Source organism: Dermacentor variabilis, chromosome 2, assembly GCF_050947875.1.
Source record: "Dermacentor variabilis isolate Ectoservices chromosome 2, ASM5094787v1, whole genome shotgun sequence".
NCBI lineage: Eukaryota > Metazoa > Arthropoda > Arachnida > Ixodida > Ixodidae > Dermacentor > Dermacentor variabilis.
Window position 1 is genome coordinate 192,737,425 of NC_134569.1, and position 16,089 is coordinate 192,753,513.

Here is a 16,089-nt window from a genome sequence, read left to right on the forward strand (position 1 = left end):
TAATTTGATCTATACGTTTCCTAAGTTTGCGCTTGAGGCGTTGTCGTTTCCGTCGTCGTGTCAACCCTCTGCGGGCGTTCCAAAGATGAAGTAAATGCGGGTCTATGTCTGGTGTCTCGGTTGTGGTGCGCCGTGTGCTCGTGGTGGCCTCTAGAAATGTTATAAGTAAACATGTGAAACAGAAGCTGAATAAAAATTGACAAATCCTCATTGCAGAAAAGTTTCATAAGAAAGTGGTAGGAGGCGCTACACCAGCGTCATCCGCACTGTGTCCCAGGGCCCTATGATAAGACTACGTGACAACAAGTTATTATGTAGTGGGAGCCATGTTAAGGCTGACATATGGAGAACGTTTGACATTTATGGCCTGAATATGATTATTGTAATTAATTTCCAAATACCCGTTTCTTTCTTATATTTGTACATCATAAGAGGTTAGCAGTTAATATCCTCGGTAACTCCGGATAACTAAAATAGACGCCTTCTTTATAATCTAGGGAAAGAAGCGCAATGTTATGGGTGATCTGCAAGTGAAGCTTAATTTGCGTGGGTTTATCTTTGGGGTGAATTGCGCAAGCGAGTGCACCGAGGCGTGTGGTATGTTGTGAAAGGCGCAGAAGTTAGTGCGTTTTCCTGGGGGTAGAGTAACTTTCACTAACACCGAATTGAGTACATGTAGAGAAACCGCATGTTCAATGTTCTTCAGAACGTAAGTGTGACTCGATAAAATATAGCCGTTCTAGAAAAAATTCCTTCAACACGGCCGTTATCCCCTATGCTACCCTTTCGAAGTCTCCCTAGAGAAGCGTACATACCACAAATTCGCACTTGGGGAAAACTGAGGGGGAGGGATACAGGGGCATTGTAATTGTAATATGTGGCGAACGATTATAATACTTGGCTGAAATATCAGCATTTGAAGTAATTAGTGAACAGTTAAATTGCCTCCTTCCACAAGGAGGGGGTCTTCAACAACGCAGTCCCTTATCGATACAGGAATAGTTTCGTGGTGGCAGTTACTAGCCACCGAGGCAACCACCTCACGAGCGTCACCTTGAACACGGCACATGCAGAAGCGGCAGAGAAAGCGGCCATAGCACTGGCCCTCACACAAACCGAAGCTACATACGAGATCGGCGATTCGCAAACGGCAATTCGCAATTTTGCAAATGGGCAGATCTCGCGAGAGGCATATCAGATACTCCAGCGACTTCCCATACACCAGGGAAAGGCCGACTTCGATAACCGAAGGCATTTGCTATGGATCCCGGCACACACTGAATTGAGCTTCCCCAACGAAGCGGATCACAGCGTTGCTCGAGGCCTCACTCACGGAGCATCATCGGAGCAAGAGCCACGCGGGGTACTGCAAACGTCTGGGCGTGGGAGGACCGTATGAGCAGGTTCCACGACATCACGACACACTACCTGTTACAAAGACGCGTATACCCATTCCCTCACGCCAGGTTAGACAGGATGCAAGAAGTACACTTCAGACAATTACAAACCCATCCTTACAGAAACCCCAGACTCATGCCCGCCATGTAACCAGACATGTACACTACAAACAGGTGCATATCGTGTGGCGAGGTTGTCACACTTAATCACATGTTATGGGAGTGTCAGGAATTAACAAACAAATCAGGCAGTGCCGACTCCTCCATTTCTTCTACCGCCAACCTCTGCTCGTGCTTGAAGACCGCACTGCTCATCTCGAACCTGACAACACAACTCTGGGCCGTCCAGCGAGCCGGGGAAGCCGCTTCGAGTCTCGGAACCGCGTCCGCGGCGGGTGCCTAGACCCACAAAAAAGACGCTGTACTCAAATCTCATTGATTTGAAAATAAAATTTACTCTCTCTCGCTAGTGCCTCTATTTTGATGCGTTATACGTGGTTCCCCCAATGTTTCTGGCGACCCAAAGAAGTCCCCATCGTGATACGCGTAGTTCGTATATATGGATAGGGCAGATTACTTGGGGTTTCTAGGCACAATTTGAATGGTTTTCATTGAGTTCCTTCTCCTGATATAATATTAAGTGCCACGGATACCATATATTGTGAACGATTTGTGGAATATTATGGTAAATTGATTGCGAAGTTATCTGTCCACAAAAATTTCCAGCTGTTGTAAAAATTTCGTTCAGGATATGTATGCAGTCAATGCACGTCCAATATTAGAATTAGGTTTCAGTGTTTCTAGAGAGCTCTACGTGACATATTTTCGATTGCAACGGGTGGTATTCATTTTGTGCAGTGCGGCAAACAGTTCGGACCTAGTTATGGCCTTAAAGAATCCTTAGACGAAACTCGATTTCACTTTCTTTTCATGAGGCACATTAGGTACGTAGTAAGTTTCTTTGTTTTTGATGGCAGGCTGAAGATGACGCAACCCTCTGTAGCAGGAAATTTTCATTAACCCCATATTCCTAGTATTCCAGTACCCTGTTTTGAACACCTTAAACTGATCGGTTTGTCTAAGTAAGTACTTTTCCACCAAACTCAACAACCGGGAGTACTTTTTCATACCGAACTTCAAAACCCGTTGCCATGGTTCTTTCGAAAATAGCAAGATAATGCACTTTTTCAATGTCTTAATTTAGTCGAACGTGCCAAAGTCAGACTGCTAATAAGCACTTACAAAAACTGAGCAAAACATTGTTTTCGCATTATGCAGAATATACTAGAAAAATTCACCGACGATTACGATACTGTCTAATGCAAAATTTCAACGCATATCTGTACATGTTTTGATTTCGCGATATATGGGATGATGCAGAGCATCTGTCTCGTGCGTCACATTGCAAACAGAAAGAAGTGTGCGCGACCATCTCGCTAATCGGGATATCACGAGAGGCACGTAGGTGACACATGACCGCGATCCATAGCAGCTGCCGCCACCGACAGACTTCCACTCATGCAGCCTTTTGATTCCGTATATGGCATCAATGGACGGGCTCGCAGCATGCCATTGCAGAACAGATGACGGCGCGCTACTCTGGCACCATCTCGTCGCTGTCGTCGCCGCAGAGCCAGTCTCGCACGGCAATACGCTTTTCCTCTCAAGTTATAACCACACACTCATCCTCCGCTTTCCGCCTCCTCATCGTTCCGCTGCACAGTGTCCTATTCTGGTGTCCTGCTCGCACTATTTCCGCCACCGCCATGTTTCATCCCCCGCTGCTCTTCGTGTTCGCTCTTACTTCCTTCGCTGCGCCGAGGGCCGACGCGCAACGCATTAACTGGCGCCTAAGAGCTGCGCTCTGAAACTGCACAGAAATGCAAGCAGCTACCATTTCGCCTTGCTCTAGTTCAGCCATAAATTATTTATGCAGAAAAAATTCATATATCCTCATTACTTCTGAAATGACAGCTATCATAATGTGGCATACCGAGTTGTGCATGCGATGACTGTGAAGTTATGCTTCCTTTTGTAGTTTGGTAATGTCATTTAAAAATCGTTTCTTATTGCAGAATACTCTGTCATCCCGGAAATTTCGTCCTCAATCGGCGCTCTGGTCCGCAGCCTGCTTGCGGCATGCTGGAGAGCTGCTTCAGACACCTGTCTTACCGTGTAGGACAGGTGTGTGTACCTGTTTACCTACTAAAAAGTTACAAAACGCGATATTTTCTAGCTAATATATTGTAACGTTATGGGCTACATGTTGCGACTCCTGCAAAAGCGGACAATGGGTCAGCAGGAGGAGCACAGAGCTCGATTTTGATTATTAAAATTTATCTCATGGCGACGATGACTCGTATACTGAAGCCGAATTGGAACGGCAGGTTGTGCATCAACATCGATAATCCCTACGTTGCCCCTATGCCCCTCCGCCACTGTTATTTGTTTGATTTGTTCTGTAACACTTCCAGGCGTCTCCTTTTTTACATCTCTACTCCAGTATCATCGCGCCTATTCAATGAGTGCTCATCTTCGCAATCAACTGGTACACGGTAAGTGTAAAAGGCAAGTGAAGGACTGCTGCATTTTAGCCAACCTCGTATGCTATTGAGAGCACAACTGTATGGCAGCTGTAGCAAGGTCTTGGAAGGTCACCTGCCGGGCGTTAAGTTTGAAGAGGACGACGTCGTCTGTGTGCCAGCATAACAGGTCCTTGAGCAGGACCAGCGACTCGTTGATGCGCTCAGCCACCATGACCAGGTCGAACGTTGCGTCAAGCTGCTCAACGAAGCGACGCACTGCGGAAGGATTGCCGAATTGCGCAGGCGCCATTCCCAGGTCGAAGCTCATTTGATTGAAGCCCAACTTGCTCCGGGTGCGGCTTCGGTCCAGCAGGCCCTTCACTGAGCGGTTCGCCAAGGCAGTGCTGGCAAATTGCTCCAGGCTCATGTTGGTCTTTATCTGTGACATCCGCAAAACAAAAATTGTTTCCTGCTGTCAACAACTTCGGTTTTTCAATCAAGAACGTATTGCTCTTGGAAGAGCTTGGCATACGGAGCATTTCATGTGTATTATTGGAGGTCAGATGAATGTCTTGCATTACGCGTTCACATGCAACATAAAAATTTTTAATATTGCAGGAATCTTAAAAATGAAAACAGTGCAGTAGGGGCGAATTATGCATATCTTTATAAGGCAAAGTGCTACAATGCAAAGCTCAGCAATACTCCAAAACAATGCCATTGGTTAGCACAGTGATTGGTAGTCGCATTTAATTTGACCGAATGTATCACAGGAGTCGGTGTCATACTTAACCCTAACATTCTTGAGGCACGGCTTTGAGTCTCTTGGAGAGAATGCTGCAGATGTCTGGTGAGACTGGCTTCTTACTTCCAGTGAATCTCATAATCGCTCCTAACACTTTACGATCGCCAAACAAAGGCCACTATAGAAATTGTTTTTTCTAGCTGCACCAAATTTTCAAAAATTGGCTGTGGCAAATAGCACAATTCGAACCTTGATGTAATTTACTCGCTGAGGCGGCCATTACTTCTACGAGAAGTCAGAACGCCTAATTGCATATTTAACATAATTAGGCTCAGTATCGTTTCCTTTACTTACTTTACGGCACATCTTTCAATATAATAATGCCAGCTACTAAGCATGCGAAGCATTTTCATTGAGAAATGATTCTCCGGCCTGTTCAAGTGTTGAGATCCTAATTTTGAACGTGTCCAACGAAATACATTAACCTTAGAGTTACTTTCGTGCTGGAATGCACAAAATAGCATTTTCTGAAAAAGCTAAGTGGCACAAGAGTGCATTCTTGGCGCAAGTTTGACGATGTATATCCCGAAACCGGTGCCACTATCAGAATTCGTTCCAAGTCGATATGCCTTCCGTACTAAGTAGCTACGATACTTAGAAATAAATATGTGCTGTTAAGTAAATAATGAAAACGTTCACTAACCCACGTTTGTTTATTCATCGATGAGATATTTTTATTGCTCATTGAAATATTGATCGTCTCATGGAGTAATTTAGATCAAAGATTAGCACTGCGCTATCTGCCACAGACAATTTTAAAAATTTAGTGCGACTCAAAAAGAAGAAAAGAAACAAAAAACACATATGCCACACAAGTGTATTTAGTGTTCAGGTGAAGTCTGACGGCGGCTGCACATTCGAGTTAAATTGCCGGTGCTCATGTGCATTATAGCTTTAAGCTCTTAGTGGGTGAAATGCGGTCCCTGAGAAAAGGTAAATAGGTACGTGTGTCAATATTCACGAGCGATGTGGCTTTGCTCTTTTCCGGTGTTCGAGTTGAGCGGTACACCTATGCTAGTAGTAGTTAAAAGAGGCGAGAAAAACAGAGGGCCAATGGTTTAATGCTCAACCCTGCTTGTACGACCACTTTTGAATGTCGGCCTTTCGGTTCCACGAGCCCGTATCAACTTTCGGAGCTTCTTGTCATCGTGTCATCTTGATTTATTCATTTATTTTGAATACTCCTGGTATCAATTGAGAGCATAATAAGTGGGGCTACAATAATAAAGGAAGGCAAAAACCTAAGACAAACAGTGTACCATCATATCAAATCAAGTCTACTGAACTAAACAGGGAAATAATGAAAAAATCCGCAATGTTATCAAGCTGTTGTTACCCACATCGTGTTCAAGAAAGCTGCCACCAACCAATGTTCGCACGAACTAACAGCACATAAGCACAGTTGTTTTCCCAGAACAGTTAAAGATTGGAACTCACTGCCTTAGCAGATTTTCGCAGGTGAGAATTTTGCTATAACACCGGAAAATGCATAATGCACATAATTCAGCGCAAGATGCGCCTGCATTATGTGGAACTTATGCGAAGGTTATCGTTGATTTCATCTGTTGTCAACGAATCTTGTGTGATCTGATTGTATGCGGCGAAAATTGCGCAGGACTATTATTTTATTTTATTTTTTATTTACTTAAACATACCGAGGGCGAGCACTTTGGTCCAAGCAGGAGGGACAAAAGAAACATAAAGGCAATTGTAAAAGCAAGAAAAACAAAACATGAATTCGTTGCTTTAAACACTCATCAATCCGCTATAAAGAGCGGCATGTCCATGAAACAACAACAATAAGAGTACAATACATTCGAACGCTAAACACCAAACAGAAAATTTTCCGGTGTTATAGCAAAATTCTCACCTGCGAAAATCTGCTAAGGCAGTGAGTTCCAATCTTTAACTGTTCTGGGAAAACAACTGTGCTTATGTGCTGTTAGTTCGTGCGAACATTGGTACTAATGATTGATTATGTTTACGACGGTTTATCCTAGCAGTGACTCGTTGGACACAGCACGCTACTTTTAGTGTAATTTATGCCGCGATGGATTTTGTAAAAAAAAAAAAAACGTTAGACGACTCACCTTTCTTCTTGTTTCCAACAAAGGAACGTTATTTAATAGCATTATTGCACTAGGTGAGTCGAGTCTTCGATACTTGTTAAAAAATCTGATTGCCATACGTTGTACCTTTTCAAGAAGCACAACATCCTGTTTTGTAAAAGGATCCGATGTGACTGCAGCATATTCAAGTTGAAACAGAAAGAAAGATTTGTATGTCAAAAGTTTTATGCTAGAGGGAGCACCATCTAATTTCATAATAAAAACCATAATTTGCGAAGCGCTTTAGTGCAATTATCTGTTATGTGCGGTGTCCAAGTAAGGTTGCTACTGAGAGTAATGCCTAAATATTTATGTTTATCTACTTTTACCTCCAGACTATCACGGAGGATGTAGGGAGTAGTGGCGGGATGTTTCTTCGCCTTATTCGTAAAAGAACAGTTTTTTTTTAGAATTAAGCACCATCTTCCACTTACTACACCAATCTTCAATGGACATAAGAGCTGTCTGTAATACATCCTGACCGACTGTAGAGGATATTTTTTGGACAAAATACAATCATCCGCAAATAATCTAATGCTTACATCCTGGGGCACAGCATCGACCAAGTCACTCACATAGATTATAAATAAGAGCGGACCCAGGACTCTTCTCAAGGGAACACCAGAACTGACATGGAGCATCGTGGACTCAGATTTTTTTATCGCAACAAACTGTGCACGATTACAGAGGTAAGCAGTTATCCACTGAACAATAAACCCTGGAAGCCCTATTTGCTGCAGTTTGTACAACAACTTTCCATGAGGCAGTTTATCGAATGCCTTGCAGAAGTCTAAAAACGGTACGCCAACCTGTCCTGCTAAATCCAAAAACTCTGGAAAAATCATGCACAGTTGTGATTTGCTGAGAGATTGGGGATAATCCTTTACGGAAACATGGCACGTCAGAAATTTCTTATGTGTTAAAAATTTGTTTATATCATTAGCAACCACATGTTCAAGCAGTTTACAGCAGGAACAGGTAATAGAAACTGGCCTGTAGTTCAAAACCAGTAACCCATCTCCTTTTTATTTGTAGGAACAACGCTAGGTTTAAGCCAATCAGCCGGAAGCTCAACAGTAGAAACAGAGAGACTAAAAAGTTTTGCTAATGGCTGGGATAGCTGGCTAGCGTAACGTCTAAGAAATGCATCGAGAATTCCATCTGGCCGTATAGAATTTTATCGCTCAAATTAAGCAACTTGGTCATTGCACCCCTGGCGGTATTATTAAATCACACCCTGAGCCAGAAAAGATCTCGGTAGGCCCATTGTTATAGGTCCCTGTTGAAACAGACTGAGAATAATTATTAAGGATATCACAGATAACCCTGGGTTCTGTTGTGAGATCATTATTGACTTTTGTCCATCCTGTCATTTCTTTCCCCTAAATAACGCCACAATTTCTTCGGCTCAGATTTAACGAATTCAGCAAGGTGATTATTGAAAAAGTTTTCCCTGGCTGTATTCAATCTAATGGAGAGGTTTCTGTATAAGTTCACCAAACTCGGGTAGATGAGTTTTGTGCTTTTCCTGAGCATTTTAATCCCACGCTTCAAATGAATTATCTCACGATTAATCTTCTAATTCACGATTATCTCACCTTCTGGAAGGCACGTGGTCACAAGTAGTTACGCTTAAATCTTCGACCAGCAATGTCTAAGAGCTGACATGCTTGATTCGCAGATTGCCGACTTTGCTTTGACTTTGGACTTTGATTTTGCTTTGACATTGGCCTGAGCTTTGCTTGTTTTACTGGGCGCAAGTTCGACCAATAATGAGTCAGTTACGTGACGCACGGTTGTCGCTACTGTGTTAGTCAGCGTCGCTAGAATGCGTTATATTGTGGAGGTTCTGGATAGTTGCGCTGGGCGATGGGCGGGCGAGCTGGCGGTTGCGGCGGCGGTGGCGGACGGCGAAACTGAGGCGTTACAGGAATCCTAGCGCTGGCGCGCAGGCCTATGATCGCGGCCGTTGATGATATCGCTCATTACTTCGAGCACGTGATACGACTACGCGACCTGCAGTTAAGAAACTTCCAATATTCGTTGAAGTTATTACTTGACCATGTCACTGATCGAGGCTACCTGAGCATGCGAGAAAGGGACGCCTTGCGCAGTAGTTAGATTTGGCACTGCTGCGTGAGCATTTCCTGGTTATATTGCCTAGAACGTATTTCCAGTCTTCTCAATAGTCCTCGCCTCTGCCAAGAATTCAGCTGCGGTCTTTGGCGGGTTTCGGATCATTCCGACGAAAAGTTCTTGCTTTCTGCCTGGCCTAATGAAGCGGATGGTTTTCTGCTCGGACATTAACAGGTTGGCGCATTCAAAAAGAAGAGTAATCTCTGCCGTGAAGATAGCGTCGTTCTCACTGGGCAGTCATACTCGGACTTCCAGTAGCAGGTCGGCCATCTCTCTTCGAACGACGCTCGTAAATGTCGTCAGGAAGTTCTTCTAAATAGGTGATACGTTAGAGCCTTCTGCCGGATCTCAAAGCAAATCTTCGCGGCGCCCTCCAAGGAAAAGTACACATGGCAAAACTTGTCCTCAGAGCTCAAGTTCTAGTCAATAAGTTCGGATGGAAGCATTCTGATGCGGACTGCTTGTTGCGCGCCCCTACTGACCTATTGACCTTGACGGGACGACGACGCCGTTTTAGGAAGAGTAACTGCAGACGACTTCACAGAACAGCAACTAGCAGAGCAGGCGTTATGAAGACTTGTGGCGTAGTTAGCAATAAAGTCTGACCATGTCCCTAGGGTATTTCGGCGTGGACTCCATTCGTTTTCCTTGCACAACTGCGGTTTTGCAAAGAAATTTTCGCGAGTGCATGCCAGCTTCCTTCTCGTTGTGCCTTCAGCTCTACGGGCTTAGGTTCTACATGCCCTTCATGACAATCCGATTACTGGGCACCCTTGATTCTCCCGTACCCTTGCGAGGATTCAGAAATATTATTGGCCGCGCCTGGCCCACTGGTGTCATTCGTTACGTCAAGACATGCCGAGACTCTCAGATGCGCAAGACAACGCCAACAAGGTCCATGGGATGGCTACACCCAATTGTGCTTTATTGCTGACAATTCCAACAGATCGGAATGAACTTAATTTGGCCTTTTCCAACATCAACGTCCAGCAATGAGTGGGTCGTTGTGGCTAAGGACTACCTTACCGCTTAGCTGAAACAAGAGGCTTCCTGAAGATTATTTCAACCGAAGTGGCCAGATTCTTCGTCGAGAACATCCTGCTACGACATGGTGGCCTTCGATTCATTATCAGCAACAGAAGAATGGCCTCTGCAGTAGAGTTATCTCCAAGCCATTCTGCAATACAGCGAGCAAAGCCATATGAGGACAACTGCCTAGCACCCCCGGACGAATGGTCTTAGAGAACAACTTAACGAAACTCTCGCCCACATGTTACAATGTACGTCGATGTCGAGCACAATACATGGATACCACCGTCGCTTACGTATTCGTCGCTTACAACATGGCAGTTAAAGAACAATGCAGATCCAACCATTCAAGCTGGCTTGCATACGAAACGCGTCGACGCCTATCTCCAGCGAGCCGAAGAAGACCGACACCTCCCCCGCCGATCATCAAGAATCGGCACAGGGCCAAAAGCGGGCACTATGATATTTGACGACGGTCCATGGAGTACCAGTCTGGATATAGTTTTTCTGCGAGGACCCCGATACAGCGACGCAGACGTAGCGAGAAATTTTTGCGATGCTATCCTAGACCATAGAATATCATCCGACGTATTGGCGTACTCGACTGTGGTCGCGCCAGACAGCATTTCCCAGTCAAAGCAGCGCCCATCACAACCTAAAATGGCCTATGTTCGGCGCCTTAGGCCGTTCTACCGGCGCTGACGAATTCAGGCAGTTCGATTCTTTCTGTCTTTGTTATTCTTACTACATGTGTATTCGTTTCTTGTTCCCTTGTTCGTAGCATCGGGACGACGCTTTAAGAAGAGGGAGCATTGAAGCGTGTACTCATTTATCTTTTTCTCGGGGACTGCATTCCACTCGCTAGCAAATTAATGTTATCGCTCAGAGCAAGACGCGACTGCATTATTCGGAACTTACTCGATGGTTATCGTTGATTCTATATGTTGTGTCTGTTGTAACTGATGATGATGATGTGTGGTGTTTTGTGGCGCAAGGGCCAGGTTTGGCCAAAGAGTGCCATGACAAGTGGTAATGTTGACGATGTATTATGGATGGCGTGCACAATGAATTCCTCATGGAAGATGTCACATGGCTGTAAAAGGGCCTAAAGTCTGTAGCTCTAAGTGGCGTAGAATATATAGTTGCTAAAGTAATGACGGTGACTAGGCAGTGATGTGGGCTATGGCAATGGGCTGTCGTTAAAACATTATTCAATAAAACAACACTGACAACAGAGTTTCAAGAGAGCCCTTGAATGCAGGGCTGTTAGTTACATGCTAAAAATTACCTGGCCAAATGATTTTCAGAATGCCGGTTTCGGCTAAAAAATCTAAGACTATTTGCACTTCAAAAAGCGGTTCGTCACTAAGAAAAAATGCAGGATGGAGAGGTATATTTTCCCGATATGCAGAAGGGAAATACTTTTTCCTCTCCGTTTCTACTGCACGGCACTGGATAAGAACATGGAGGAATGTCAGGCTATCGCCGCACCTAATACAAGTAGGAAAATCCCCGCCAGTCAAGAGGTAGGAGTGAGTACTGTTAGTGTGTCCTATTCTTAATCGGCAAAGAAGTACTTCCTTGTAACGTGCTGTTTTGTCACTTATCCGATTCCGCAATCTTGGTTTTATAATATGTAACTTATTCAATGTTTGTGTATCCAACTCTTCTTGCCAATGTTTCCTCAATTTACGGCGCCGAAAGGGCTTTAGGTCTGTGGCAGGAATGGGGATATTTGCATCTGTCTGGCTAAAACTCACTGACGTAGCGTTTTCGTCAGCAGCTACGTTGCCTTTGATACCTTTATGGCCAGGTATCCAGCATAGGATAATCGCTTGGTTGCAGATATATACGGAGTACCACAAACTATACAGCTCATTCGAAACGGGATTCTTATGCTTTCGTAAGCTAATCAGGGCTCTCACGACACTTAGAGTCTGTAAAGACGACAGCCTTAGCGACATTTCTGCGCCTTATGTTTTTAATAGCCGAAAGTATACCGTATGCTTCTGTCGTTAAGATACTGGTGTGGGGGTTGAGTGGCCCTGATGCTGAAAATGAGGGCCCGAGAGCTGCGCAAGCAACACCTGCAGGAGACTTCGAAGCATCTGTGTAATATTCGTCACAGGAATATTTCTGTTTAAGTTCAATAAATTGTGACTGTATGTGAGCCTCAGGTGCTTGTTTCGATAATTCTAAGAAAGAGATGTCACATTGGATAGTTTGCCACTCCCAAGGCGGTGGAAGCCGAAAGGGGGCCATTAAGACATTCTCTAAAAGAGAGACCCCTGTTTTTTCTGAGAGTGCTTCCAACCGGAGGGACAGAGGAGGCCGGACACCTGGGCGGTTACGGAATAGCCTGGCCGTGGTGGAGTCTTGAATAATTGAATGACATGGATGATCCACAGCTGATTTTACCTTCAAGGCATACGAACGACTCAAATATGTCCTTTGGTAGTATAGGGACCATAGTTCTAAAGGCGCCTGTTGCAAGGCGGATGCCTAAGTGGTGGGCAGGATCTAGCATTTTTAGAGTACAACGTCCAGCAGAATTATAGACTATGGCCCCATAGTCAAGGCGTGTTAATATTAGACTTTTGTACAACTTTATTAGGCATCTCCTGTCGCTTCCCCAAGCTGTGCGTGACAACAGCTTCAGCAGATTCATAGTATTGAGGCACTTTGCCTTAAGATACTTCAGGTGTGGCACAAAAGTTAACTTACTGTCTAGCAGGATCCCTAAGAATTTGTGTTCACAGGTCACAGATAACCGTTCTCCATTGAGATTGATTACGGGGTCCGCCAGTATCCCTCTTTTATTAGAAAACCGGACGCACGTACTTTTTTTCGGATTTAGCCTAAAGCTATTTTCGTCCGCCCACTTAGACAATTTATTTATGCAAAGCTGTACATGTCGCTCACAGATACTTAGATTAAATGATTTAAAACCTACCTGGATGTCATCTACATATACAGAATAAAACATACTACGTGGTATGGCAGTCTCGATCGAGTTCGTTTTGACAATAAAAACAGTGCAGCTGAGCACACCTCAATGTGGAACACCAGCCTCTTGCGTAAATGGACGAGACAAAACGTTACCAATTCTAACACGGAACGTGCGATTGGAGAGGTAACTCTGAATTATGTATAGCAAGTTGCCTCGAACTCCCATTTCAGACAGATCACGGAGGATTCCAAAGCGCCAGGTTGTGTCGTATGCCTTCTCCATATCTAAAAATACAGACAGGAAAAACTGTTTGTGGACAAAGGCATCACGGATATTTGTCTCGATGCGGACAAGGTGATCTGCTGTGGATCTACCCTCTCTAAAACCACACTGTAAGGGATCGAGTATCTTGTTGCTTTCAAGAAAATGGATGAGGCGACGGTTAATCATTTCCTCTAATAATTTGCATATACATCTTGTCAGAGCTATCGGCCTATAACTGTTGGGTGAGGAAAGGTCCTTGCCCTCTTTTAGAACAGGGATTACGATTGCTTCTTTCCAAACAGAAGGAATGTAGCCTGCAGCGAACATGAAATTAAAGAGTAACAATAGTGTTTTTTGGGTTTCGGGGTGTAAGTGTCTGATCATCTCATACATTATCCTGTCACTTCCTGGAGTGGTCTTGTTGCAACAGTTCAGTGAGGCCTGGAACTCAGCCATTCCAAATGGACGATTACTTCATTGAATGTGCTTTTCCGACCCAAATTCTTCTGTTCTGCTAGTCGCTGGTATTTTAGGAATGTATCTGCGTAATGAGATGCACTGGAAATGTGCTCGAAATGTGCTCCTAGACAATCTGCCTGATCCTCCAGGGTGTCTCCTTGTGTATTTAATAAAGGTGGGGGATGACTTTCGCGCCCTTTTATTTTGTTAACCCTGTTCCAGGCTTTTCGTTCGTCTGTATATGAATGGATGCTGCTTATGTAGTTTTTCCCAGTTTCCCGTTTAGCGCGGCGGCGCGTCCTTCTACCTTGCGACTTGATCGCCTTAAATTAATTAGATTCTCTGTGGTTAGTGAGTTACGGAGGAGATTCCAAGCCTTGTTTTGCTTTTTCCTGGCTTCCTTACACTCCTCATTCCACCATGGAATACTTCGTTTCGAGGGCGACCCTCCTGTTTGGGGGATACATACTGATGCAGCATCAACAATCAACGCTGTTATGTATGCTACTGCGTCGTCTAGGCTAAGTTCACAGATATCATTCCAGGGCACCTGCATTAGTTCGCGAAACTTCGTCCAGTCGGCTGAATCCACTTTCCATCGAGGAACATGTGCAGGACCCTCACTTTCTTTTTTAAGGTTTAGGGCGATGGGGAAGTGATCACTGCCATAAGGGTTATTAATGACATCCCACTGGAGATATGGCATAATTGTACTAGACGCTATGCTTAGGTCTATCGATGAAAATGTTTTATGTGTAGAGCTGTAAAATGTTGGCTTTTTCTTGTTAAGCAAGCAGGAACTTGAAGTGAATAGGATGTTTTCTATAAGCCGTCCTCTCGCATCACTGCGTGAGTCGCCCCACAGTGTGGTATGCGCGTTTAGATCAGCGACGTCTATGTAAGGGTGACACAACTGATCAATAAAACTTTGAAATGTTGTGCTAGAGAGCTGATAACTTGGGGTGATGTATACAGACGTGATGGTAACTAGTTTATTGAAAAGAACTGCTTCTCTAGCAACTGCCTCAAGAGGAGTTAGGAGTTGCAGTTTCCGACAAGCAACGCCTCTGTCGACTATTATTGCTACCCCGCCGGACGATGCAACAGCATCATCTCGGTCTTTCCAGAAAATAGCGCATTGCCTAAGAAAGTTTGTTTGCGTAGATTTAAGATGTGTCTCCTGAACCCACAGCACCTTTGGATTGTATTTGTGTAAGAGTTCTTTGACATCGTCAAGGTTGTGGATCAGACCTCACACGTTCCAGTGTAATATTTGTGTATCCATATTGTTTGTGTTTAAGTGCTGTGTGTCAAGAGATATCACTTAGGTTGGCTCGAGGGACCTTTCCAGGCCCCTTGATGCGTGGTATTTCTTTTTTGTTGGCGCGCTCCAGGGAGCAACGCCGTTCCTTCGGCGTCTGAGACGCCTGAGAAGTTTTTGTTACATCTATCGCCTCGTCAGAGGCGCTGGATGGCGCCCGCTCAGTGGGCACGCGCGGGGGTTTTCCGGGCCTGTCTGCACGAGCAGTGGCCCTGGTACCGGCAGGCTCGGAGGTCTGCTGGCCCTTCGTGGTAGGGGGCGGAAGAGCCGTGGCTGCTCCCGCCAGGGGGGCTGATGGCGTAACCGCCGTCACACTCCGTGCGACTTGCGCGGCCGCCTGAAGATGTAGCGCTGCCCCCCGGCGTGCCACATCGGTGTAGGAAGGACTGGACTGATTTTAGAGTGCGAAACGCTTACGTGCCTCTGGAAATGATAGGTTAGTTTTACTTTCAATTCTATGATTTCTTTCTCCTTTTTCCAAGTAGGGCACGATCGCGAGTAGGCGGGGTGGTCTCCTTCACATTTGGCACAGTGGTTTCTTGATGTACAGATGTCGGAAGCGTGTTCAGAGGAACTACACTTGGCACAAATAGCACGTCCTCTTCAGTTCTGCGACCCATGCCCAAAGCGCTGACACTTGAAGCATCGACGCGGATTTGGGATATACGGTCTGACGCGAAGCTTACAGTAACCGGTTTCTATTGTTTCAGGTAGGTTGCAGGTTCCGAAAGTAATGATTATGTGTTTTGTAGGTATTTGCTTGTCATCTTGCCTCAATGTTATTCTTTGAACTTTGACTACGTTCTTGTCTTCCCATCCTTCAAGCAGTTTGCTTTCTCTCAGTTCGAACAGGTCATCTTTTGAGACGACCCCGCGCACTGTGTTCATTCATCTTTGTGGGCCCACTCAGACTGGAATTTCCCCAAATGCTACAACATTCGACAGTTTGTCATACTGCACTTTGTCGCGGAGTTCGAGAAGAAGATCGCCACTTCCCATCTTTGTTACTTTATAGCCTGGGCCAATTGCTTCAGTCAGAGATTTCGCTAAAACAAATGGTGAGATCAGTCTGACAATTTTCTTATCGTTCTGACT

The 16,089-nt window shown here is 44.9% G+C and overlaps 1 protein-coding gene across 3 annotated transcripts in view; it reads right to left on the bottom strand.

The window, feature by feature from the left end:
- Positions 1-16,089, bottom strand: part of LOC142573014 (galactose-3-O-sulfotransferase 4-like) — a 162,466-nt gene that overhangs the window by 35,098 nt on the left and 111,279 nt on the right. For all 3 annotated transcript variants that reach the window (XM_075682504.1, XM_075682503.1, XM_075682502.1), the window contains one exon: positions 4,056-4,361. In XM_075682504.1, the coding sequence (XP_075538619.1) occupies positions 4,056-4,349 (294 nt within the window). In that variant the 5' untranslated portion in view covers positions 4,350-4,361. The remainder of the gene's footprint in view (positions 1-4,055; positions 4,362-16,089) is intronic.